This window comes from Lycorma delicatula, chromosome 1, assembly GCF_047948215.1.
Source record: "Lycorma delicatula isolate Av1 chromosome 1, ASM4794821v1, whole genome shotgun sequence".
NCBI classification, from domain to species: Eukaryota; Metazoa; Arthropoda; class Insecta; order Hemiptera; family Fulgoridae; genus Lycorma; species Lycorma delicatula.
In genome coordinates this window covers 212,844,216-212,869,483 of record NC_134455.1, presented here as the reverse complement: position 1 = coordinate 212,869,483, position 25,268 = coordinate 212,844,216, and the positions used below count along the sequence as shown (strand labels likewise).

Below are 25,268 nucleotides of genomic sequence, written 5' to 3'. Positions count from 1 at the left end.
AAACAGGTACCTGTTACTCGTATCAGCTACGAATGATCTGCCCAACACATCGCTTTTATTGATGAGATTATTATCGATGCAGTTCAGCACAGTCTAGGCGTCAGACAAAGCAAATTTTTTGTCGACAAAGCAAATTTCATTCGAGATGCCGTCAACAACGTAGTGAATATACATGGGAAGAAATAAATCCTCATCAAACGGTAGAAAGCAATTTTCAGCACCGATTTAGCGTCAATCTATGGTGCGGCCTTCTTCATAATAAGCTGCATGGACCGTTCATATTACCTGGTCGCTTAAATGCTAAAGTATTTCTTTAAGAGAATTGTCGCAGCTGCTTGAAGATGTTCCTCTTGCGTTGAGACGCTAAGTATATTTCCAGCACGATGACTTGCCTCCCTACTATTCCTGTGCCGTTTCTTAATAGCGGACTTAATTTTTAACGTTTAGTCAATTGTAAACTTGTACATATTATGCACTTTGGTCTAGTGTACTGTTTCAAACTAAAATTTGAACCTTTCTTTGTTTTATTCATCTACCTTACATCATTTTCTTCAAAATTAAATTCTCTACAAGTTTTGTTTAAAAAAACTTCTACACGAGTTATTACAACCAAAAACCATGTTACTGCATTAAGAAATGTGGAAAAATCTTTCTTTTTTTGTAATGGGACTTATGAATCCCAGTATTTGTGAAAGGATTAGAATTGATATTTATTACATAACAATTATTTATTGACTTTCTTATGTTTGATGTATAAATTAAATCTATTAAGGTAATAATTATGTTAAGAAAAATGCTTTTATATAGATTGAGAAAAATTATAATTGGGTCATTTTTCTCTTCTATACAAGGACAATGAAGATTGTGACAGAAGATAGCATTCATCACCATTCCTACTGATGGAACGGTTTTTGGTTTCTTTGCAAGTTCCCAGACTGCAAAGGAGTGTTTTAACTGTTTCTTGGTTAAAATTGATAGTGATAAAACCAAATTTCGACAACCGTTACAAAATGGCTTAAAAATTTTTCCTGAGTATGTTGAAACAGCCCCAAATGGTGCTCAGAAATGTTTACTCATTCACACAATTATGAGAAAACATAGCACCCATATTGCGAATAGTTTTTAACATAAAATATGTTACACCCATTCTATATTTGCAGTGTTTCAGTAATAACCATTCTGAAAATAACAAAACCACTTTTAAACTGTTTTAATTGATGGAGGCGATTCATAACATTTATCTGGTTTGGCTTTAGTTTCCTCAGTGGTTAAGCCTTTCAAAAAGTAATATTTGATTACCACACAAAATTCTCTTTCATCCAATTTTCAGAAATCATAATACTTTATCGATTCAAACACTGTCTACAAAAAAATTATGAATGTATCTGACTGAAACTTTGTGCATATGCCTAGTGGAGATATGGAAAACTAAGAATGACCTCAACAATGTACTATCAACACCATCTCTTGATTTTGCAAGGACATGCCAAAAATACCTTGTAAATAATAATTTTGTATAAACTGACCTAATATATTGATTTTAAATAATTTAATGAATGTAGTAAAGAGATAACTGCTTGAATGAAATTATTTCTAAATTAAAGATTGTAAAATAATTAGTTGCAATTCTTTATCACTATGTTTTTGTAAAGTGATAGTTGACAATGAAAATTATTCAGAATTTTTAACACTGTTTTTTTAATGCTTTCAGTCATTTTTGTTTTTTATTTCTGGGCGCTCAACAAAATATCGTCATCAGCGCCTGAACACAATAGTTACATAATAAACAAATAAATATTAAAAATGAATTTAAAAGTCATTGCGCCATCTTCAGTGAATGATGTTATCTTTGAGTTAGGAATACACATATTATGGTTAAAAAATGTGTTAGATTAGGATTGGTGTCTTTTTATTTAATGATTTTGTAAGTTTCATAATATTTGAATATGTTAAGTTGTGGTCCTTTCTTTTTAAATAAAGAATATCACGGTATTATTGTTAGTGGTTAGTAAATGCTCCTGAGGAGAGTTTTCACAAGTTCATTGTACTTTTGTTTAACTCTCAACCAACTAGATTAAATATTTTATAGTTGTTTACAAGGTCTGGTCTGTCATATCACAATTTTTAACCCCATTCCTTTTAGAACAATATGTATAGTTATGTTTATATTTCGATTTATTAGTACTTTGTTGTCTTAAGAAAACATTGTATTTATGTTTTATCTTCTTCTTCCAAAGGAAGTAACTAAAAATTCAGACTGGAAATTTTTTTCAAAATTACAGGTTATTTAACTTAATCATCATTACATTATAAAATTTTTTATTTAAAGTAGTTTTTTTAATGAATATTGTTAGCTTACAATCTGAATTATTATTAATATTAGTTATTATAAGAAAAAAAAACAATTTTTCAAAGATGAAAGTTTGTTATAACAGTAGCAAAATTTAAAAACTTAATGTTTGAAAAATGTTAGTGGTTTCACAAGGTTATTTTCTTAAATGAAATTGTCTTTATACATAATTGAAAAACACAACAAAATAAAAATAAAAATATTTCTTTAATCAAGAACTAAAAAAATATTCAGTTAGGCCTATATAGATTGTAAAATGATGTACTTCTTTCATGATATAATCTATCTGATACCTTGCAGTATCACCTGGCTTTTTCCATGTGTATATTACTATATTATGATTTTTAAACTGGGTGTTGGCAATTACTTAATTATACTTTGTGCAAAACTCTATAAGTCGGTCCCTTCTTTCATTCCTTTTGCCCAGCCCATATTCACCTACTATATTTCCTTCCTTGCTTTTTCCAGTCCTTGCATTCCAATCTCCAACTATTATTAAATTTTCAACCCCTTTCTTGTGTTTAATTGCTTCATCAATTTCTTCATATACACACTCTACCTCATCATCACCATGGGTACTTGTAAGCATATAGACATTAACAATCGTTGTCTGCAATATGATGATATAAATCTTAAAATTTCTAAATTTAATACATTCTTTTGGTTTTTCATTTAAAATAATTGATACTTTTAAAAATAACTGTAGTTCTGATTGTGAATATATAAAATAATATGCTAATATTGCATGCAAGTTTATTATAATTGACATAAGTCATAAGCATAAAGATGCTACATAAATAAATTAAGTTATTCGGTTGATTTCACTAAACTAGGCCTATTGTTAGGTCTACATATGTCGCATATAAAATGTTTCACATTCACATTTAATCCATTGAGGATATTATACGAAATCAATGTGATGCAATTTTCTATAAATATGGGTAAACCAAAAATCTTAATGGATACTAATTTCTAAAACACAAGCTGAACTTTTTAGTATAATATACTATAACTTATTTTTATGACAATTACTGATATGTTTACTTAAAGTAGGCATGGCCTTAAATGATTTTAAACAGTGATCACAATTATATTTCATATTGATATGAACATTAAGATGATTTGTTAAATGGTGTTTTCGATTAAATGACTTCTGGCAGTAATTACAAGTGTAGCATTTTTCATTTGTGTGAATATTAAGGTGTTCCTTTAAGGTACCTGAATTATTAAAGGCCTTTTGACAGAAAGTACAGGCATATCTTCTTTCATTAGTATGAATGTTAAGATGTCTACTTAAATTACTTTTACTAGCGAATGATTTTCCACAATTAGTGCATTTGTACTTTACTTGCTTTGTATGGTAATTAATATGTCCCAATAAGTGTTTCTTAATATTAAATGATTTCTCACAATAATTACAAACATACTTTTTCTTATTAATATGAATACTTAAATGTTCAGTTAAAGTACTGTTTTGACTAAAAGACTTTTGACAAATGTTACAAATGAACTTTTTCTCTTTTGTATGAACATTGATATGCACAGTTAATTCACCTTTTCGTTTAAATGATTTCCCACAGTAATTACAATCAAACCTCTTTTCATTACTATGAATATTGTAGTGTTCTCTTAGATTACTTTTATATTTAAATGTTTTGCTGCAATATTCACAACTGATTTCTTTAAAGGCCCTATTATTCTGTGCCATGAATTCATTTTTACTCTTAATGTTACAATATAAATTTTCTTCTATCAAATCATTTGTAAATGCCAAAGATTTAATAGGTGAACAATCCACAGTTTCTTCAACTGAATTGCCTATCGTTTCTATGCCAAGATCCTGTAACAAACGAAGGTGAAACTATCTCAAAACATTCTTTAACATGTTAAAGAAGTAGGAGCATGTTCAATGTTTTTTGAAATAAATTGGGTAATAAAATTATATTTCAAAATAAATTCTTATTGTATATGGATTTTGGAATATAATCTTCTTAGCCAACTTATGTCAAAGAAAAGTAAATGATATGTATGGGCATATTTTTCTTCCAAACCTAGCAAATATTAGTAAACCCTTTCAGTATAGATGTAAAATGGTTAACATCGATTACACTGATTAACAATGATTTTATTAAATGAGAGAAAATAACTGATTATTATATAATTTTCATGCTGATTTCAAATATGAAATCAAAATTCTTCTATCAGGCTCAGTTTTTTATAACTACCATTCTTATTTTCAGGTAGTATCATGCATGAACTCCATTTGCATAGCATTTTGTGAACATATTTTATTATATTATGTATTAACTAAATAGCTTTTGTTATTTTATTATTGTCCCTTAAGTGTTATCACACTGATTTGTTAGACATTAGTCATCATGTTTCTTACTTACACAATAATTAAAATCACAAGAATGTGATTCATTCTTTCTATTCTTGTCTTACTGTAAACATATCATCCACTCATTAGTTATTTCTGTCGTTATTATATTTACTTATAAACGTTGTGCAGACTAGAGAAATATTTTTAATTCTCATTCAAGTGCAAGTTCTCATGTGTCTAATTTTCAGTTTTATAGCTAGCTTTTGTATTTGTAATATATTAACAATGCCTTGCAATTCAATTGCATTAATCATCCAAACAATTTCTGCTACATCAGTGATCAGGTAACATTGAAGTTTCAGAAAAGAAATATAACTCCACTAATAAAAAAAGACATATTAATTGTATTTTGTAAGTAAATTAGGTAATCATGACAAATCTTGAGCTCCTCATATTTGCTGTGCTTCTTGTGTAACATTGTTGACTGGTTGGCTAAATGATCACATGTCATTTGCAATTCCAATGGTTTGGAGAGAACTGAAGGATCACACCACATACTGTTATTTTTGTGTAATAAAGATATCTGGGATAACAGCTAAAATTAGATGTACTGTTACTGTTAATTACCCTGATATTCCCTCTGTCATGCAGCCAGTGCCACATAGCCAGAGCTTCAGTGGTGACTTTTTACTGACTCGTCAAAGCTTAGTTTGAAAGCTGTTCTATTTCACATTGTAAATAAACACCATCAATGTCATTAGCATAAGCTGTTCACATGAAGGAATCTTATGAAAATATGAAACTTGTATTGAGCAGGATTCGATATGAAAAATATTTATGGCATATTTGTGGAAATTTGAAAGTAACAGCGCTTTTACTAGGACTGCAACTTGGATACAATAAGTTCTGTTGCTTTTTGTGTGAGTGGGACAGCAGGGATAAAAAAAACCATTACATAAAATAGCAATAGCTAAAGAGAGAGGTATTGACTACTTAGGAGAGAAGAATGTTGTTAGTCAGGGATTAGTAAAACCAAAAAATGATTATCTTCCACCATTACATATTAAGCTAGGTTTATTCAAAAATTTTGTTAAAGCAATGGATCGTAAAGGTGAAGGGTTTCAATTTCTGAAAAACAAATTTCCTAATATAAGCAATGCTTACATAAAGGAAGGTATATTTGTTGGAACACAAATAAGAAAACTAATGAGCGATCCAGCATTTGAAGAATGTTTGAATGACTTGAAGGTTGCTGCTAGGAAATCATTTCAAAATGTGGTATAACTTCCTTGGGAACCATAAGGCCAGTAACTACAGAGAAATTGTGAGTGAATTCCTTCAAAACTACAAAGAAATTGGGTGTAACATGTCACTCAAAATCTATTTCTTAATTCAAATTTGGAATTTTTCCCTCAGCACTATCAGTGATGAACATAGAGAACGCTTTCACCAGGAGATATCTACAATGGAAACACAATATCAAGAAAAATGGGATCCAAAGGTGTTAGCTGACTACTGTTGGAATTTGAAGAGGGATCTACCTACAGCAAGTTACAGCAGAAAATTCAAAAGAAATAAATTTTTGGTGAGTACAAAATGCATGTAATGTATTGTAATATCATGTTCACCACAGATTTTTTGTTTCAAAAGAAATTTCAATTAAAAAAAAAACTAAGCTCGATAGAAAAAATCTATTAACACATATATAAACTCAGCATAAAAAATACTATAAGAAACAGCAATTCACTGTCATTTAACAAACAAAAAATTAAATTTTGTTGAGCAGTGTTACGTTTTTTTTTTTTTGTGTTTTCTAAAACAGTTAAAAATCCAACATATACTTGTACATATCAGAGTGAGTAATTATACAATGATGGGGAGGATGAAAGCTGACAGGAAGTTCTATTATGTTTGATTATGGTGAAAATCATATATCACTAAATTTCAATTGGCAGAGTTTATAACTGCTAACAACAATAATGTATTGGGTTACTCCTACCTTAATTTCTCCATTTATTCCTATTGTGTTGCAAAAAATGTTTATAAAATAAATAACAAATTTTTATTATATTTCTCTAAAAGTTAATCTCTATTTACTATTACAGTCATCAATAATGTTGACAGATTATAAATTACTCAATAAATAATTTTATCAATGTATTAGAAATTTTTTAAATTATCAAAGTTATGGGTATTTTTTGTTGATTTAATGAAAGTGAAGTTTTTTCAAAAGTGCTACAATTTTGGTAGCACCGAGTTTTATCAATAAATTAAATTGGTTATAATAAAAATTACAAGTAGGTAATCTCTTACCTAACTAAACATATCGTGGTAATATATTTGGATACCTAAGATTTCATACTACACATACTGAAATCAGAAATTATACAAAAATAGTGTTAATAACATAAAAACAGGTTAATCTTTTAAGCTACTTCTGATTAAAAATATACGCAAGATTTTTGTAACTCCAGGTACAAATACTGCCATTAATGCAAAACTTTAATTTAAAATAAGGTATTTTAACTCAGGTTAGGTCATGTTGTGGGGAAAGAACCATATTTTAATATATACTATTAGCATTTATTGTAGTCATGTCTCATGGTGATGTCACTCTGTTATCATTTTTTGAAATGTTGATGAGGGATTGCATATCCATTTGCTGCTCATTACACTGCCAGTCTCTTACAGGCCTGTGTTTAGTTCTATGGGTGTTCAACTTCAGTTTATACACTATGTGCAACTTGTTACATTACATATTTTGCCAAGTACGCTCAACTTGTATTTGTCATCATTGACTTATTCTTAGGCAAGTGACAATATAAAATTATATTATTATAGTTTTTTAGCAACTACTGCCATAGTTATTTTATAATAATTTAGTATTACTTACTATTTCTAATAAAAAATGTTTACTTTTCTCTTTAATGTACTATTAGTATTTGTGTACAAAATATATTACTATCTATTGTTTTCTCAACATTTTTCACAGTAACCATTATTATTGATAGCAAAACATATTTTCCATAAACAATAGTTTTTGTTTTTACACAAAAGCATCATGAAAAATGGATTCTCAAGATGAAGAAAGAATTCTAAGAATGTTTGAGAGTTTAGAAAAGGAAGAGGAGCGGAATACTACACTTCAAGAGCAGCAAAACAGTGTCAGGAGATAGCTTTGATGACAAAATGGATGAAGAAAATGAAATAACCCCTAATGCGATACAGATACTGAAGAATCTGCAGAATCCAAACGAAATTGCGAACCAAATTGACCAGATGGTAGGTCTTATTACCTTGGTTGGGACAATACCAAATGGAATGTTCATGTAAATCCTGCTGCTACATGAAAGTGTACCAGAAGACGGAATATTGTAATCCATTTACTAATACCATGTAGAGATATACAGCACACAAAGATGCCATGGGAAATGTGGAAGCACCATTTTCCTGACGAAATACTAGACACCATTGTAGACTTCACCAATATTTGGATTGAAAATGCACGTGAAAATTATTCTAGAGCAAGAGATGCATTTACCACGAAACAGGCTGAAATAAAAGCTGTAATTGGGTTTCTTTACCTGGCCAGAAACCTTTACCTGGCTTGAAAGCACCATAACAATTTAGAAGACTTATTGGCTAGAAACTGGAGTAGTTGAAAATGGACTGTGAGAATGCCTGAAAACATTAACGCTGTAAGGTTAGCTGTTACGTGGTCTCCACGACGTTCAGCAGCGAGACATGCTGCTGCGCTAGCCATTTCTGATCAAAGTGTATGATGAATTCTTCATGCTGACCTGAAATTCCATCCGTATAAGATGATTTTAGTGCAGCAACTTAATACAAATGATTGGGCGTCTCGCAAAGCAGCTTGCGAGGTCATCCTTGAAAATGTCTACCAGGATGCCATTATTTTTTTAAGTGACGAGGCACATTTTCATCTGTCAGGATTTGTGATTACCGTTATTGGGCTTCGCATAATCCACGGCAAATTCTTGAAAAATCACTTCACAGTCAATATGTTACAGTGTGGTGTGTGGTTTCAATGTTCGGCATAATTGGCCCATATTTTTTTGAGTAGTTAAATTGCAGAGTAACAGTAACATCTCATAGATACGTAAACATGTTGAATCAATTTCTGTGACCAAAACTGAATGACTTTCAAGGACATGAAATTTGGTTTCAACAGGATGTTGCCACGGCCCATACGACGAGAATCGCAATGGATGTTCTGCAAGAAACCTTTCCTGGATGTTTGATTTCCCGATTTGGCAACATTCCTTGGTGAGCGCATTCTCCTGATCCGGCTGATTGTGATTTTTTTTCTGTGGGGGTATCTCAAACATAAAGTCTTCAGCAGTCGCCCACAGTCAATTGCAGAACTCAAGGAGGCCATTCAACGAGAAATTGAAGCAGTTCCACAAGTAATGATTGAGCGAGCAATGTCAAATTTTAGAATGAGGTTAAGTGAGTGTGTAAGATAAGTAATGGAAAACATTTGGACGACATAATATTCAAATTAAAAAAAACCGATAAAAGTAATTCACTAAAAATTGATCTAATTTGATATATTAAATGTTTTAATAGTACGAAACACATTTAATTATTATCCCTCAAAAATCGTCAGGTTTATATGCCGGACCCTGTATATATATATATATATATATATATATATATATATATATATATATATATATATATATATTCATCTTCAGTAATCAGCTTTGTAATCTAACATTGTTGTTCTTGCAGCTGTCATGAAGAAAATTAGCATCCATGAACAAATGCAACGTTGATCATGGTCAACATTAAATGGTAATTTTATCAACTGATTTAATAAATCATGTTTTTATAACCGTAACTACTACTTTATACATAACATTTTTAAAATGTATGAAAAATGATTTAAGCAAATAAATTTGATGTGGCTTCAGAAGCCATTTTTCTTAATGTTCAAAAAATCTATTTTATTACTTTCTAACTTAACTGACATACTGATGTTCTGTTAGTAATTATCAAGTAAACAGCTGATTGGACAAAAATGCCTATTCTATGGTTAATTATGAACTGAGTATATACAAACAGAAACAGGTGAAACAAACAGGTTCTATAATTACTATTTATTTATAATACATTAATGTAAAAATGAGATACCATAATTATATTATTAAAACAAGTGTCTTACCAGTTCTTCATGTTTAATATAATCTTCTTCTGATTTAATCAAAGTGGATATAACAGCACTGTCTGAAACTGATGTATCAGCCTTTGTCTGTTTACAGATTGGGTCTTCTTGTATGAGTGTAGCTGAATGTATTTTATTATATGCTTTCTGAAACATTTAACAAAACTCAAGGTAATAAACATTATAATCAAAGATGTACTATGAAAAAAATTTACAATCATATTGGAAACGCGATTTATTTATCCAAGAGTAAGATGAGTTCAGTGATTTTTCTAGTGGTTTATATTTTTAACAAAACACGACATAATGTTCCAAGCAAAACTTTAACCTTGCAGTGACAAATTAATGGCATTAGTTTTTTTTTTACAACATACTCTACAACCTTGAATATAAAAACACTAGGCATTTTTAAGTGTCTTAAACTTATTTTTCATATCAAATCAGCAACATGTAATTCTAATTCAAAGGCAAGAACAAAGTACCTTTTCAGAATTGGCTATTATTAGATGTGACACGCCTCAAAGTTTGGCATTTCACTTCTTATTCAATCTTTGTATCAATGACTTTTCCCTTGCAGTTATAGAATCTAATGTTTACTTAACTTTCTGTAAATGATGCTACATCACCTGTATCAGACAAATGTGAAGATATTTCAAAATTAATATCAGCTTCATCTGTGAAATAATAAAATGGTTAGATATCAATATTCTATTGTACAAATAAAACTATTTTTATTGTAATTAATTACAATAATTAGTAAAAGATAAATAATTTTATAACCTTTTGATCAGCATATTTTATCATATGGTGTAAATATATTTTTTACTAAAAACACATGTATAATTTTAATTATTGTCTTACCATGCATGAACAGTAAGACTATACCATATGTATAGTAAGATGATAATTGAAATTATATATTTGTTTTTAGTAAAATATTAAAATATATATATGTTATATGAAATTTACAGTAAAACTGTTAAAGAAGTATGTGGCACAAAAGTTTTAGGTTAAATATTGATAATAAGTTGAACTAGAAAGAACATAAAAATACAAACAAATGTACAATGTACATCTACCTCAGATATCTGTTTGGTCTTATGTATAATATAAATATCATGAGCAGAAGTACAGGTATATGTAAGAGGATAGATATCATGTATCATGTAAAAGGATGTAGTAATTACATATATATATATATATTATCACATGAGCTGTGATAATACATGTATAACACAAGTTATACAATAAATATTATCATGTAGATAAAATTTGAAATACTGTTAATGTTTTGGAGATGTGATGATGAATGGCAGCAAAATTTATTTTAAAGAGATTTTTACATTTTGATTGAAATTTGCAGCATCAAGAAACTGCTTAAGAAATGTTAAATGAAGTCGCTAATGAACTGACATAAGTACATGTAATTGGTGATAAAACTTAAGCGTACAGCTACAAAACTGAAGCAAGGCTCTAATTGTTGCAATGGAAGCTCCCATGTGAACAAAGGCTGAAGTGGATTAGTTCAAACATATTTTAAAGATTTTCTTATTGTGGTACTGTTCCATAAATTTTTACTGCAAGATGTTACGGTCAATATAGAATATTATTTCAGCGTTTATTACTTTCACTAGTTATCATTAAAAAGCAGCTGTATTATTGGGAAGTAAATTCAGAAAACTGTACTATATTTTTAACACAAAATTATAGTATATATAAATAGAGGACAGGAGACATTGTAATTGCATTGACTGCAATGTCAGTGTTTATAAAGGAGCTTTTGGACAAAAATAGTAATATAATGTTTAATGGACAACCATTGTACTGTTTGGACACGGTGACCTTGAATAACATTTTTCTAAGTAAGAATAAAAAAAAATCCTTTAAAAATAATGTTTTGTAACTATTGAAGACAGTTAACAAATACCACTAAGGGAACTGAAGGCAATGCTAATCAGTGCACTACAAAATATTTTGAACACTAAATATTCACATAAATATGTTTTGACTGAAAGTGATTAGTTTGAAGGGAAGAAGATAAACAATAATGAATAAGCAATAATTTTTCAAATTAATGAAAACTGCATAAACTTTTTGATCAAACCTTGCACTTTATACACACAAAAATCAATTATAGGCATTGAATATACTGTAAATAAACCTACATCCTCATTATCTTCCATCTTGATGTTCAAAAACAAGCTCTCTGGAAGAGCAACTTCATCATCATCCTCTGTTTTCACTTTAGCCCTGAGATATAGTGGAGTTTCATTTATCAACAAACTGACACTTGGTGCATCCATCATCTGAGAAAAAATCACACAGTATGAAAACAAATCAATTAAGCATAATGATTTAGAAGAAAGTGACTTGATCAAGGCTTAATTCTGTATATGATACATTAGAATTGGCACATGGTACACTAGTAGTTTAGGAGGGTATTGTTACAAAATTACTGAACAGCATATTAGAAAATGTAAGTATTAATTTCAACTTTCAAAACAATATGCTGCCTAAACACTGTTAAAATATTATTTTTTATTTCTTCATTACATGTTATCATATAATTTAAATGTATTATGTGATACTGATATAATTTTAAAATATATACTTAAAACTTGTTATCAGTAGAGCTCAATTAAACGTACTGTCTGAGGTATTATAAGTCTGAAATTAGATAATACCTGTGTGAAACTGGATTTGTGGTGAGATTGTATACTCTTAAAATAAAAAAAAGAAATAGAAATACTTTTTCAGTTACCGGTTGTAAAACATACAACAATTTTGTGATAATCAACATGCTTCTTCTTTCTGCAGCATTTTTTCTTTTCTGCAGTATTTTTGTAATTTTTGTTATGGTTCATGCAATCATATTCTAAATAACGATTATTTAAATGCAATATAATACAGAAAGAAGACGCGTGTTGATTATCAAAAAATTGTTGTATTTCAACCTGCAACTGTTTCTATTCTATACGTATTTCTATTTAAAAATTGCTGAGAATTTATAAATATAGTAAATGAATAACAATAAGTATACAAAACATATGTACAATGTACATCCAACTCAGATATCTGTTTGGTCTTATGTACTAGTGTAAATATGAATATCATGAGCAGAAGTATAGGTATCATGTAAGAGAATGTAGTACATTACAGTACACTACAGAAGTAGATCATATACATAGCTCATGTAAAAGTATATTATATATATATATATATATATATATATATATATATATTATATATATATATATGAGCTGTGATAATACATGTTTAACACAAGTTATACAATAAAACTTCTACAGATTTGTACCAATCTAAACAAAAGTTAGTTTTACCAGTTAGTTTTAACAGACTTATTTTCTTATATAACACTTCTTACAATGGACAAAATAAAGGTTAGTCAAAAATTTAAGTATAAAATTTTTGTATTCATAGTGTATCTTATTTAGTGAGAAGCATATGATGTATATCATACATGATGATTTTATGCCGTAATTATCAAAAGCAGGTAATGGCTGTTAGTTGACAAGCAGGAAATTGATATCTGGATCCTGGTCAATCAATAAGGAGAAAATAAGTTTTTAGTCAGATATCAAGTTAAGAGAGAAAGAAAGCAAAAATATATTATTTACTCTGCATGCAATTTACAAGTGTAAAAAATTATTGAATACAACTCACATCAATTTATTTTTGTTCAACCATGGGAATCATAGAATCCATCCATACAAATGTCATCCTTATTTTGAACTGTGCATTAAATAACCTCATTCAGGCTCCTAATTCCTGCTTCATTTTTTCAATCTGTTGAGTTCAGGACATGTTAACAATTCTGTAACAAAGTAAAATAATTTATTAAACATTTTATATTTCCTGCTCTCATTTACTTCAAAATTCAATTTTGAGTCATTCATCAGAATGGGCTAAACCATCTTTTTTTCTGCACGAGAAAAGGTATTATCTTGACACTTGCAACAGGCCTACAGGGAAACATAAAAAAAATTTTCTTGTTTTACCTCAATGTTGGCTCTTAAGCTCTTAAAGCAATTAAACTTGGATTATTTTCAGGTCTTAATGCCTTAAAAATTGAGTGATCTTACAAAGTCAACGTTTTTAAATTTAATGATAACTAAATTTTTTGTTTCTATTCAACATGGCTAAGAAATAAATCTTTAAATAATGGTTAAATGGAAAGTAGAATTTTTTTTTTAAATATTAAGTTACTTTCACAATTTAAAATTGTATTTTTATCATAACTGGATCACATAATGTACAGAAATCCTCAATCCAAGCTTGAAATCCTGTTTTATTATTTTAGAGACAATTGAAAGAGAAAGTCTGATTAATAGATTGTAATGTAATATGCTGAATTTCAAACTTCTATCATTGTGCAATTTCCATAAGTAATTCGGAGGAAAGAGAGAAAAAAGACCATTAAGGGTAGCTGATTATGTAAATGAATCATCCATGCCATGTTTCAAATTTCTGATTTTTCCACATCTGGCACCCTATTTTTAATATAACCTCTAGGGGTCATTAATTAAAAAAACAATCAGGGAAAAAACTTTTCATTGCAATAACTTACTAAGATAAACAAAACTGCCAGGTTTCAAACATCCAACATTTCCAGTATTGGTGTCTATTCAACCCATACTAAATTCTACTCCTTAAGGAATTCAATCATAACAAATGCTTGCTTTGCTGAGCTAACACATTTGAAATTAACTACACTAAATTTTAGCTTCCTAGCTCTTCAGAATCATATACAAAAAAAAAATTAGTGATACTTCAGAAAGGTTTTTTTTTTATATATTGTTTAGACCTATTCCCCCTCTTAAGAGATGAGTAAACAAAGGTTTCTTCCTAGAGGTACAGTAGATGTCCATTAGTCCGGAATGCCCAATAGTCCGGCATCGCTCCGGAAAATTGTAAAAATTTTGGTTTTCTCCAAAAGTGTGTCTTTAAAGTAAATAAAAACGCTCGAGAGCTATTCGGAAGTTTTCGGGGTAGTTCGGGATCATCCGGAAGCGCTCGGTATTGTTCGGAAACAATTAGCGGCCGGCTAGTCTCAGCTGTCACAACAAATTCAGGTGCAGTGCAGCTCCGTTAATCAATCACGAAGCGTCTTCGCCATTTTTTTGTGCGTTGTTGTTTTGTGTCCTTTCACATTGCAGTAAACGTAACTTTTGAAACTGTTTATAAAAAAAGTGATTTTCGTTCTAACTGTACAGTGACCATGTTTTCAAAACCTAAGCCTTCGAGTTCAAAAGGAGAGAAACGAAAACACGTAACACTGACTCTCAATCAGAAACCAGAAATCATCCAACGGCTAGAAAAAGGCGAGAATAGAAATGTTTTAATGAATGAGTTTAATATTGGCTCATCAACTATTTATGACATTAAAAAACAAAAAGATGAACTAATGAAGTTTGCTTCTCAATCGGTAACAACTGAAAAATTGGCTTCTAGACAAACATTAAAAAAACCAAAACTGGAACAGCTAGATAGTGTATTGTTCAAATGGTTTAGTGCAGTACGTTGAAGTGAAGGAAAGCCGGAAACAGGGCCAATGATTGTTGAAAAGGCAAAGAAATTCGGCCAAGATTTAGGAGTTGCTGAAAGTGAATGTAATTATTCTGATGGTTGGCTCAGAAACTTTAAGTTTCGGCATGGAACTCGAAGACTTGATCTAACTGGAGAAACACTCCAAAAATGCTGGAGAAAACTTTGGCCAGCTGCAAACCCTGCATCTGACCTAACTCTACAGACTGATGAGGAAGAAAACCATCAAGACGCTCTGACCAAAGTTTTGGATGTCGTTAGAAGTGCTGACAATCCCTTGAAAAACCTGCCTGGAGGTAGAGGAGTGGCTTCTAATCGACGAGAATGAGCCTGTTGAACAAGAACTAACCGATGAGGACATTATCAACATTGTAGTAAACCCTCAGCCTACTCAAAATCTTGAAGAAAGTGACTCAGATGCCGAAACGGAAAAAAATCAGCTGGGCAGAAGCTGCAGAATCACTAAATAATTTTATCTCGTTTGCTGAGGCTAGTACTAGCTACAGTGCTTCAGAAATTATTGATTTCCGTATCATTCGAAATAAATTTTATACTAAACGCCAAAAGTCAAGAAAACAAAAAGACATTCGTGACTTTTTTAAATCTAAGTGAAATATGTTTTACAGTACGTGTACATACATTATATGAAATGTAAAATAAACTTCGTTGTATGTATTTGTAGTTTAATTATTATATAACCTAATTGTTCTTATAATTACCGCCCGATAGACCGGAATTTCCGGTAGTCCGGCACCGAGCCGGTCCCGAACTTCTACTGTACCTGCTTCCTAAGATAAACATGCCTAACAGGTTTGAAGTTTTTACCTCTCCTGGTCTTAAAACTCTTTTTCACCTGTTATTTTATTTAATCCCTCAGGGGTTGTTGATTAAAGTAATATTTGCTTATGTTTCCAAGTACCTTTTTGAGAATAACTATCCCACATCTCAGTTTACTTGTCATCTTGAAAATAGAACTAGTAAAGGGCAATTTAGTGAGCTTCCACATTAATATGTAATTAGATATTTGTATATATGAATATAAGCATAATTACACACACACACATATATATATATATATATATATGTACTTCAAGTAAACTGCAAGTCTTCAAAAAAATATGCAATTAGCAATGTAAAAATATATAACATACATTATTGAGGGTTAAAACTACTTCATTGGTTTAATTTACTGTCAAAATAAACAAGGCTGTAAGTAATAATGACAATGTTATGTTATTGTTTTCAGATAAGGCTAAAGCATTCAAATCTGGAGATAGTGAAAGACTCCTTTATTAATATATTTATATATACCGGTATATATATATTTTTTTTTATTTTTTATTTTTGCTTAAGAAACACTTATTCAATGGCATATTTTCATTATGGAACGGAACGGAAGAATGGCGGGAGTTTCAATATTTCTCCCTACAGATCGCAGAGTTGGACAATGTCCCTTGCTGCTGTATGTTTCTATAATCGGGCGGATTTCATCGGTTATTTAGTGGCGGTTATAAATTTTAAGTTTTAGTTATGGACGGATCTGATAATTTGCGTTCCTCTCCGTATGGACCATCGTGAAATTTATTTAGTGGTTCTGACCGTGAGAGACTTAGCTTTTGAGCCTAGTAAACCCGGCGTGGGGAGCCAAGTCCCCTCGGTACCAGCACCTATGGACTAGCAGGGGTGCGCCTACCGGAGCCCTAGTTATTTGAAGGGAGAAATCCCGTTCTTCGGAGGGAGTCGCATATGCTAACTAAATGAAATTGTGGTCTCTTCGTGGGGTGTTTTTATAATTTTAACAAAATTTAATTGCGAAAATGGTCATTTTCGCACGGTTTCCATTTATAGGTTACGAGCCTCCATTTACAGGAGGCTCCTAAGCCTGGTTTGTCATTTTTGACTTTCGTACCGCCTTTTCACGGTGGTTCATTTAATACGGCATGGGGCCGTTTTCTTATACCCTATGGAGTACGGTCCTCTCGGCAGATGTCCCGGAAATGGCCGTGTTCGGACACGGCCGCTCTCCCTTACAGTCTGCGTGCCTGCGCCACCCCCACATCGGATACGGTGTGTAATCCCGCATCGTAGCGAAGAGTGACGTTTCTGACGAACCACGTTGCTCCAAATATCGTCCGCAACGCTATGTTTTGGACGGCTTCTAATTTTTTTTAAAGCGTGGATTTCAACAAAGTTCCCCATGCCGAGTAAGTATATGTTAGAATCGGCAGGACATATAGCCGAAAAATGAGCAATATAGCCGCAAAATGAGCCTGTGGATATGGGCTGGCACTCTTCAGTACTGGGTATAGTGAGGCCCTGGCGGCCTTTGTCCTTTGGGTCACATAATTAACATGTTCTCCTAAGGTAAGCCGTTTGTCCAGGACTACTCCCAGGTACTCGACTGTTTTCCCAAAGGGGATTTTCTCTCCTGAGATTTCCAGCTGCCTGGCTGCAGCACGTGTCTTGTATGTGAACATCATTGCCACCGATTTTTCACAGTTGACCCTGATTCTCTACATATCAAGCCACGGCTCTACTAGATCCAATTGCTGTTGGAGTCTCTCGATCGCTTCCGGATTCATAATAATATGCCGTGTCGTCTGCGTATAGAGCTATTTTGATTCCTTCCGACAGCGACATATCGTTGACGTAGGGCGTGTACAAGAACGGCGAGAGCACTGCTTCTTGGGGGACTCCAGCGGCTACGTCTCAGGTGGAGGAGATTGTTCCCCCTACACGTACAACAAATTGTCGGTCTAGTAAATAAGACCGTATCAATCTGACATAGCGACAGGGAATCGTCGTATGTGCTAGTTTATACAGCAAGCCGCTATACCAAACTCTGTCAAAGGCTTTAGCCACATCTAGAAAAACGGTTGCAGTTACCGCTTTTCTATTTAGGCCTCCGAAAAGACTGCCGATTATTTTAACCAGTTGAAGGGTCGTCGAGTGGCCCTCCCTGAACCCAAATTGCTCAGGCCGTACTCCTTTTCCCAAATGTCGCTTAAGTCTCTCCAGGAAAATCCTTTCGAATAGCTTTAACAACACTGGTAATAAGGAAATCGGCCTGTAATTCTGAGGAAAGAGCAGACATTTCCCAGGTTTGGGTAGGCATACCACCTTTGCAGTTTTCCAGCAATTCGAAAATATTCAACGTATAAAACTGAAGTGAATATTGTGGTTATGGTCGCTATAAGAGCGGGTGGAACATTCCGGAATGCGCGGGCACCGATCCCGTCAACACCCGAAGCCTTGTCGGGGCTTGCGGCTTTGATTACAGCGGAAACCTCCACCTCAGTGACTTGGTCTATTTCTAGTGGGGCGTCCTTCACCTGTGCTAAATAATCTACGAGGAAGGACTCCACCTCGGTTGTGTGGTCGTCGTTCGGGGCGGGAGGGGGGTTTGGAGTAAATTGGTTCTACAGGGTGTCGGCGAAAACTTCCGCCCTGTCCGCCTCCGAATACGTCAGAAGGCCTCGTTGCCCCACAAACGGGTGGCGGTGCTTCTTTCCTTCTCGTAGTTTTTTGTTTAGCCTGAACACCGAGGAATGGTCGTCTGAGACAGAGGCAAGTACTCATTCCACGAATCCTCTCGATGTTGTGCCAGCAGCTGTTTCACTCTGTCCGTTTATACAAAGCCCTTTTATCATTGGGGACAGGGTGATTCGGTATCTCCTCCTCAGTCGACGCTTTTCTGCTATAGCATTAGAGACATGAGGTGGAGATTATTATGGATAGGCCTTGTGGTCTTTTCTGTAGAGCTGTTTGACAGAGTCTCGGTCATTGTTTCATTATGAAGCAGTATGTATTCACATAATTTGGTGAAAAATTGGTGTACAACTGTAAAATGAAAAAGAGAAAACAGCCAACAACATGCATTCCAGAAGCTGTTGCCTACATAGAAAACTGTAACTCTTATATCAGGAGTAACAGCTTGAAAACAAAACAGGGCCACCCATTTTTTATGGATCATATTAACACAAATTTTATAAATTGAAACTGAATCCTTTTTGTGTGATCATTTCTCAAGAATTAAAATAATCTGATTAATAAAGATGTCCATTAGAGACTGTTAATCAGTCTCTAATAGACTATAGTGGATCTTAGAGATTTTAATGTTCTAAAAAAATTTTAGCCAACATCTGTTTAATGGCCAGTGAGAATTACTACCGATTGTCCTTTATGGTTATATTAATTAGTTATTGTTATTTTCATACAAATAATAGGCAAACTCAAAATTTTTATAACATAATGCACAGTTTGCTTGTCTGTGATCATGAAGAATTTACTTAAATTCCAGATTTCCTTTGCACTTAATCACTACTCTTTCCCTAGCTTCTTCATTTTTATTGTAGTATAAACATTTTTGGTTACAAGCATGACAAAGATGGAAATGTTCGATTTGGAAAGGAAAAATACTTTTCTAAAAATAAAATTAACTATAATTAATTTATAGTAAGATATTGCCCATGCTATAACGTTGAATTGTATTTAAGGTTTATATGTTTTTGAAATAAGTAAACTAAACAGATGTATGGATAGATATAATTTAATGGGTAGACCTTACACAATATAAATATCATTAATTTTTATATGACATTACCATAATTGTATCATCATATATTAAAACTAAATATAAGCAAATTTACACCTACATAACTGTTACCTATAAACAATTTCTAACTTTATCGAAAGTTAGAAAAGTCGATTTTCATGCATATTATCGAATATGCATGAAAATCGACTGCTAGCCCTACATCTAGTCTTAAAACACTGTAATATTAACCATTACATAAGTAGATAAAATGAAATTACTGTTCTGTAGTGGAGTATTAAGATTTCTATAACATTATTGCTATTGTTTAGAAGTCATGAGCATATTAAATATCTGCTATTCCTGCATATTTTTATAAGTTGTTATTGTAATAACTTGTAAAAAATCACTCTGATATTTTTTTACTTACATATTGATTTTATTTTAGCCTACAATAAAACTCTATGTAAGAAATGTACGTTCTTATTCATTAACTTCCTCAACATTATTTTACACATTTTTCAGTTCAAGCCTGATTGAAAATATAATTTGTTACAATATAAATATCTTTGTAACAAATAATGAGAAAACAAAATAATTCAATAAAAAAATTTGATTATGATGATTTTATTAATAAACTTCACAGTTATCAAATAAAGATTTATAACATAAGAGTAGGACTGTGGTTATATCAGTTTATACAAAATAATATCAAATACATTTTGAAGCTAACAGTAAATATTTAGCTAAATTAAGAACAAAATTTACTTCTAGTGAAAGAAAAAGAAAAATTACAGAAATAATCAACAACTGGAGTACTTTTAACATTTACAAACAAGTTAGCATACCTGTTAGTGATAGCAAGAAGAGAAATTTTTAATAAAACTATTTTGTGTTCGAGTTATTAAAAAATGATTATTACTGATTGCCAACTTCTGTTAACACCTCAGCCTTTCAGTCAGGTGGCCACAAATTTGAATCCTGGTCAGGTTTGCCATTTTATATACACTAAAAAATTTTTTCATATTTCATACTCAAGTTTCAAGTTTATGTCATCAAAATTTCTTAACATTATCGTATTCCTCTTCGAGTGCTATTGTTTAATTTTAGATCTGAATACTGGACCCACCGGGTTGGTCTAGTGGTGAACACATCTTCCCAAATCAGCTGATTTGGAAGTCGAGAGTTATAGCGTTCAAGTCCTAGTAAAGCCAGTTATTTTTACATGGATTTGAATACTAGATCATGGATACCGGTGTTCTTTGGTGGTTGGGTTTTAAAATTAACCACACATCTCAGGAATGGTCGAACTGAGAATGTACAAGACTACACTTCATTTACACTCATACATATCATCCTCATTCATCCTCTGAAGTATTATCTAAATGGTAGTAACAGGAGGCTAAACAGGAAAAGAAAAAAAAAAGATCTGAATACTGGAAGAGGTGTATGGCAAAATATAACATGTATTGTAGAAGTAAAGGCTTGTTACACTGAAGGATTTTCTTCTTCAAATTATTTGTTTGAACAGTATTCTTATTATATCTGAAGATTTATCAATTCATAGTACTGGTATAAAAGTACTTTCATGTGAATAGATTTAAGATAACTATAATATTTATAAGTAGAAACCTTAAGTTTTTCAAAAAAAAATCTGTAAGAAGCTGTAAAATTAAATTTATTTTTATTCAATAACTTATTTCCTCTTTTTAAAGCACCTCAAATTGATACCAAATGGATACTTGTGTACCATAAACTGAATTTTATAAAAGTATGATGTTATGGTTGAAAATTACACAAAACAAAGGCATATCTTGGGTTTTAAATGCAATATTTCCAATTCTTACATTTAAAACCATATTTTCTTTGGCAATTACTAGATTCTATTCACAATTGTTAGATACTTTATACATATGTATTGCTATATAATATTCACTTTTAACTGTTCATTTTACTTTTTACAAAATGTAACATAAATTTATAATTAGAACAGTTTAGAAAGCCAGTTTTCTAAAAAATATCAATCTGTGTATCCAAATGGCAGATATTAGTTATAACTAAAAATGTGACAAAAATGTTATCACATAATTAAAATTTATATAAAGTGTAACTTTCTTGGTCATATAAGGTCTCCAACCAGCATCATTACTGGCTGGTAAACTCACATTTTTAGGCTTCACTGGTTTACAGTTCATGAATACTGATGAAGATATGCTAAAATTTTATGAGTAGCAAACATTAGATTTCTTTCAATTTACTTTCATAAAAAAAATTAACTAAAATTATTATTTTTTTGTAATGAATGGAGAAAGTCTGTTATAAGTATTAAGAATATTATTTCATCAACAAAGTAAAACTGTTTTTTTAACATTTCCTATATCTACAATCACTTCCATTTCAGAAAGATAAAAAATACAACACATTTTATATATTATATTTATAATATTGTAATGCAAATTAATCATTGCTTTCAGAATTAGATCCTTTCTTTTGATATTTATTGTTAGCTGTGGTCGTATGATGTTTATTAATGTAATGCAAATTGTTTGTAACATATGGCACATCTTATCTTTTTTCTATGGATATTAAGTGTATTTCCAACTTAACAACCATTTTTCAATAAAAATAGAAATGGAGACACAAAAAACATGTTTTTGCAAAGAAACTTAATGATTATTACCCATGCAACACAATCAAAAAGGCAACAATTACGAAATACATTCTGACCCAAAAAAATAAAAATAAAAGGAAAACACTAAAGATAAATGTACACACTATTAAAGTAACAAATTTTTTAAAAAATAAAAACTGTTTAATAAAAAAAGCTAAAATAAAAATGTGTAAAAAACCATTAATAAAAAAAGAAGAGTAATGCAAGTCACTGCATAGCATTTAAAATGATGAAACACATAGTAATTACTGAGTGCATTGCTAATTTGTATAGCAAATAAAGGAGTGATAAATATATTGACAGCTTTTACATAAGATAAGTTATGTTTTAATTTCAATATCTAAGAAATACATTTTAAAAATCAACTACAACAAACATTTATATTTGTGAAAAACATAAAATACTTTACCTGCCTTAGAGCTAGTTTTGGTTCAACACTGATCTCTAAACAAAATTTTCATAAAGTGAATTCTAGTCCAGAGAAAGGTAAAATTTAAAACATTCATCTTTAAAGAGTTTAATGTATCTAGTTTTTAATAAAAACTTTTGACAGAACATAAAAGGTAGAAAAACTAATACATCATGCATGTTTTTGAGAACTACAGTGAAACAGTAATAAAACAGATTACAGGCTAATGAGCACAATGCTCCCATGCCAACAATGTAAGGAAGGTTAAAATGTTAATTTTAATTTCAAAAATAAATATTACTATGCAGAACTCATTTCTTAAAAGTAAAACAACCAGCAAGTCCTGGAGGAGTGCTTCATTGAAAAATAACAGAAAAAATTTGGTTCAGTTTAAAAAGTATAATTTTAAATAGTAAGCTTTATAATATTAATCGGTCTGAATCAGTTTGAATTAAAGTTTTATTTTATTTTAACTTAAAGTATACAACAAACTTACAAGAATTAAACGGATTATGATAAAATACATATTTACATGAATTCTGACAACAAAAATGGACAACCTAAATAACTTAAGACATAAGAAACGCTACACAAATAACTTACTAAATAAAGAGGTAGAATCTGAAACTAAAGGTTTATAGCTTAAAAATAAATTAATTCAGATTAAATGCACGAATCAAACCGTTTAGATTCTTTAGATATGATGAACAACATAGCAACTTAATGGTAAGGTCGGCAGACCGTCGCACTTACGCATTTTAAGAGACTTTTGAAAAAAAATCGTTTATATAGATTAAAATGTACGAAATAAATGTTTGCGCCACCCACTGATCCATTTAAAAACAAACAAAAAATAAGTCCTTATCGTAATCTTAACAAATTCTAAACACTGCTAGCTAATACACACAACTCTGCATAAACAAAGCCATTGTAATATCACAAACACTTAATAATTAGTGGAGTATATTACTTTAAATGCAAATTAACAAGTAACAAAATTTTTGCACTAAAATAAAATTTTATTCAGTAATAATTTAGAATAAATTCAGCACCGCCAGATGGAGTTGATGTCAGTGGCATAACCTAGGTTTACTTAATTTTCTACAAGTCGTCAAGCGTTGCGAACATCACGGTTCCGTCAATAATCTAACGTCATACAGCTGATCGAGCAGCTGTTCTAGATTGAGTGCCATCTGGTGAACAAAGAATTACAATGAGAAGACGTAATTAAGACCAATAATTTGGTTACGTTCGTTTGACTGAAGCTGTTGGAAGTAAAGCTGATTTTGCAGGTGCGCTTGACATTATCTGTCTAAATATTGTACATTAAAATGCCGTCATCATTTTCTGTTATGTGCAGATTTTACTTCACTGATAATTAAATTATGCTCATCTTTTAATTCATGAAAGAACTTCTTGTTATTTAGTAAGTATGTTGCTGAATTATTCGATTGAAAACATTGTTATGTTTTAACCGTGCCTTGTAATGTTTACCATTGTTTATATCTACGTATTATTTGTTTTATTTGCATGATGTATATTATTTGGTAATTATTACTTAAAACATCCGATCTAAAAGGCAAAATTTTATGTAGAATTTATGTATTTGTATACTTATTTCCAAGTTACATTTTTTTAAGTTTGGGAACTTCTAAGCATGATGTGAAATGATTAATTTTATTGTTATTCTTATAAAATGGCAAGTTTTTACATACTTTTAAGTGTTTTTACCCTAAATAAAAATTTAACCAAAATCATTAAAATATCTTATAACATTTTTTACTTGCGTAATATTTATTTATTCAAATAACATACTCACATCATTACAGTTTATATGTTCATGTATTTTTAATTGCACTATTTTACACCAGTTTAATCTGATCTGTTGTATTGTTGACCAACAAATTCAGCGAGCTTCTCTGGGAAAATTTCCTATTCATGATGTTAAAGGAATTGCTCCCCTATGTTAAGAATTATCTTTCCTGTAGTCTTCTGTTAACGTTTTTCCATAAGCAGGCAAATAAATTTAGGCTTATAAAGTAAGCTCATTTATAAAATCTTTTAGTAATTGTGAGGTAGTTGGTTTTGCTATAAATGTAGCTTTATTCGTGATAATGTATAAAATAAATTCACTTATTAGCACCATAGAATAGTCGTGTTACTAAATACATTCTATTTCAGACTAAATTGAATTTATTGTACTGATTGCATATTAATTTGCTGATAAT

The 25,268-nt window shown here is 31.0% G+C and overlaps 2 protein-coding genes across 8 annotated transcripts in view; one reads left to right on the top strand and one right to left on the bottom strand.

Moving 5' to 3' along the window:
- Positions 1-2,604: 2,604 nt before the first annotated feature.
- Positions 2,605-24,188, bottom strand: LOC142328125 (uncharacterized). 4 transcript variants are annotated; one of them, XM_075371675.1, is made up of 5 exons: positions 24,093-24,188; positions 13,546-13,696; positions 12,027-12,167; positions 9,862-10,008; positions 2,605-4,190 (listed from the first exon to the last, which is right to left on the bottom strand). In XM_075371675.1, the coding sequence occupies exons 3-5, from the start codon at positions 12,165-12,167 to the stop codon at positions 3,357-3,359; spliced, it is 1,122 nt and encodes a 373-aa protein (XP_075227790.1). In that variant the 5' UTR covers positions 13,546-13,696; positions 24,093-24,188; the 3' UTR covers positions 2,605-3,356. The 4 variants fall into 4 exon arrangements, with proteins under 4 accessions (XP_075227790.1, XP_075227771.1, XP_075227779.1 ...); XM_075371656.1 differs by having other exon boundaries at positions 23,041-24,185; XM_075371664.1 differs by having other exon boundaries at positions 23,644-24,185.
- Positions 24,181-25,268, top strand: part of LOC142328142 (motile sperm domain-containing protein 1-like) — a 59,314-nt gene continuing 58,226 nt past the window's right edge. For all 4 annotated transcript variants that reach the window (XM_075371705.1, XM_075371686.1, XM_075371693.1 and 1 more), the window contains exon 1: positions 24,181-24,466. The gene's annotated coding sequence lies outside the window, so the exon portion shown is untranslated. The remainder of the gene's footprint in view (positions 24,467-25,268) is intronic.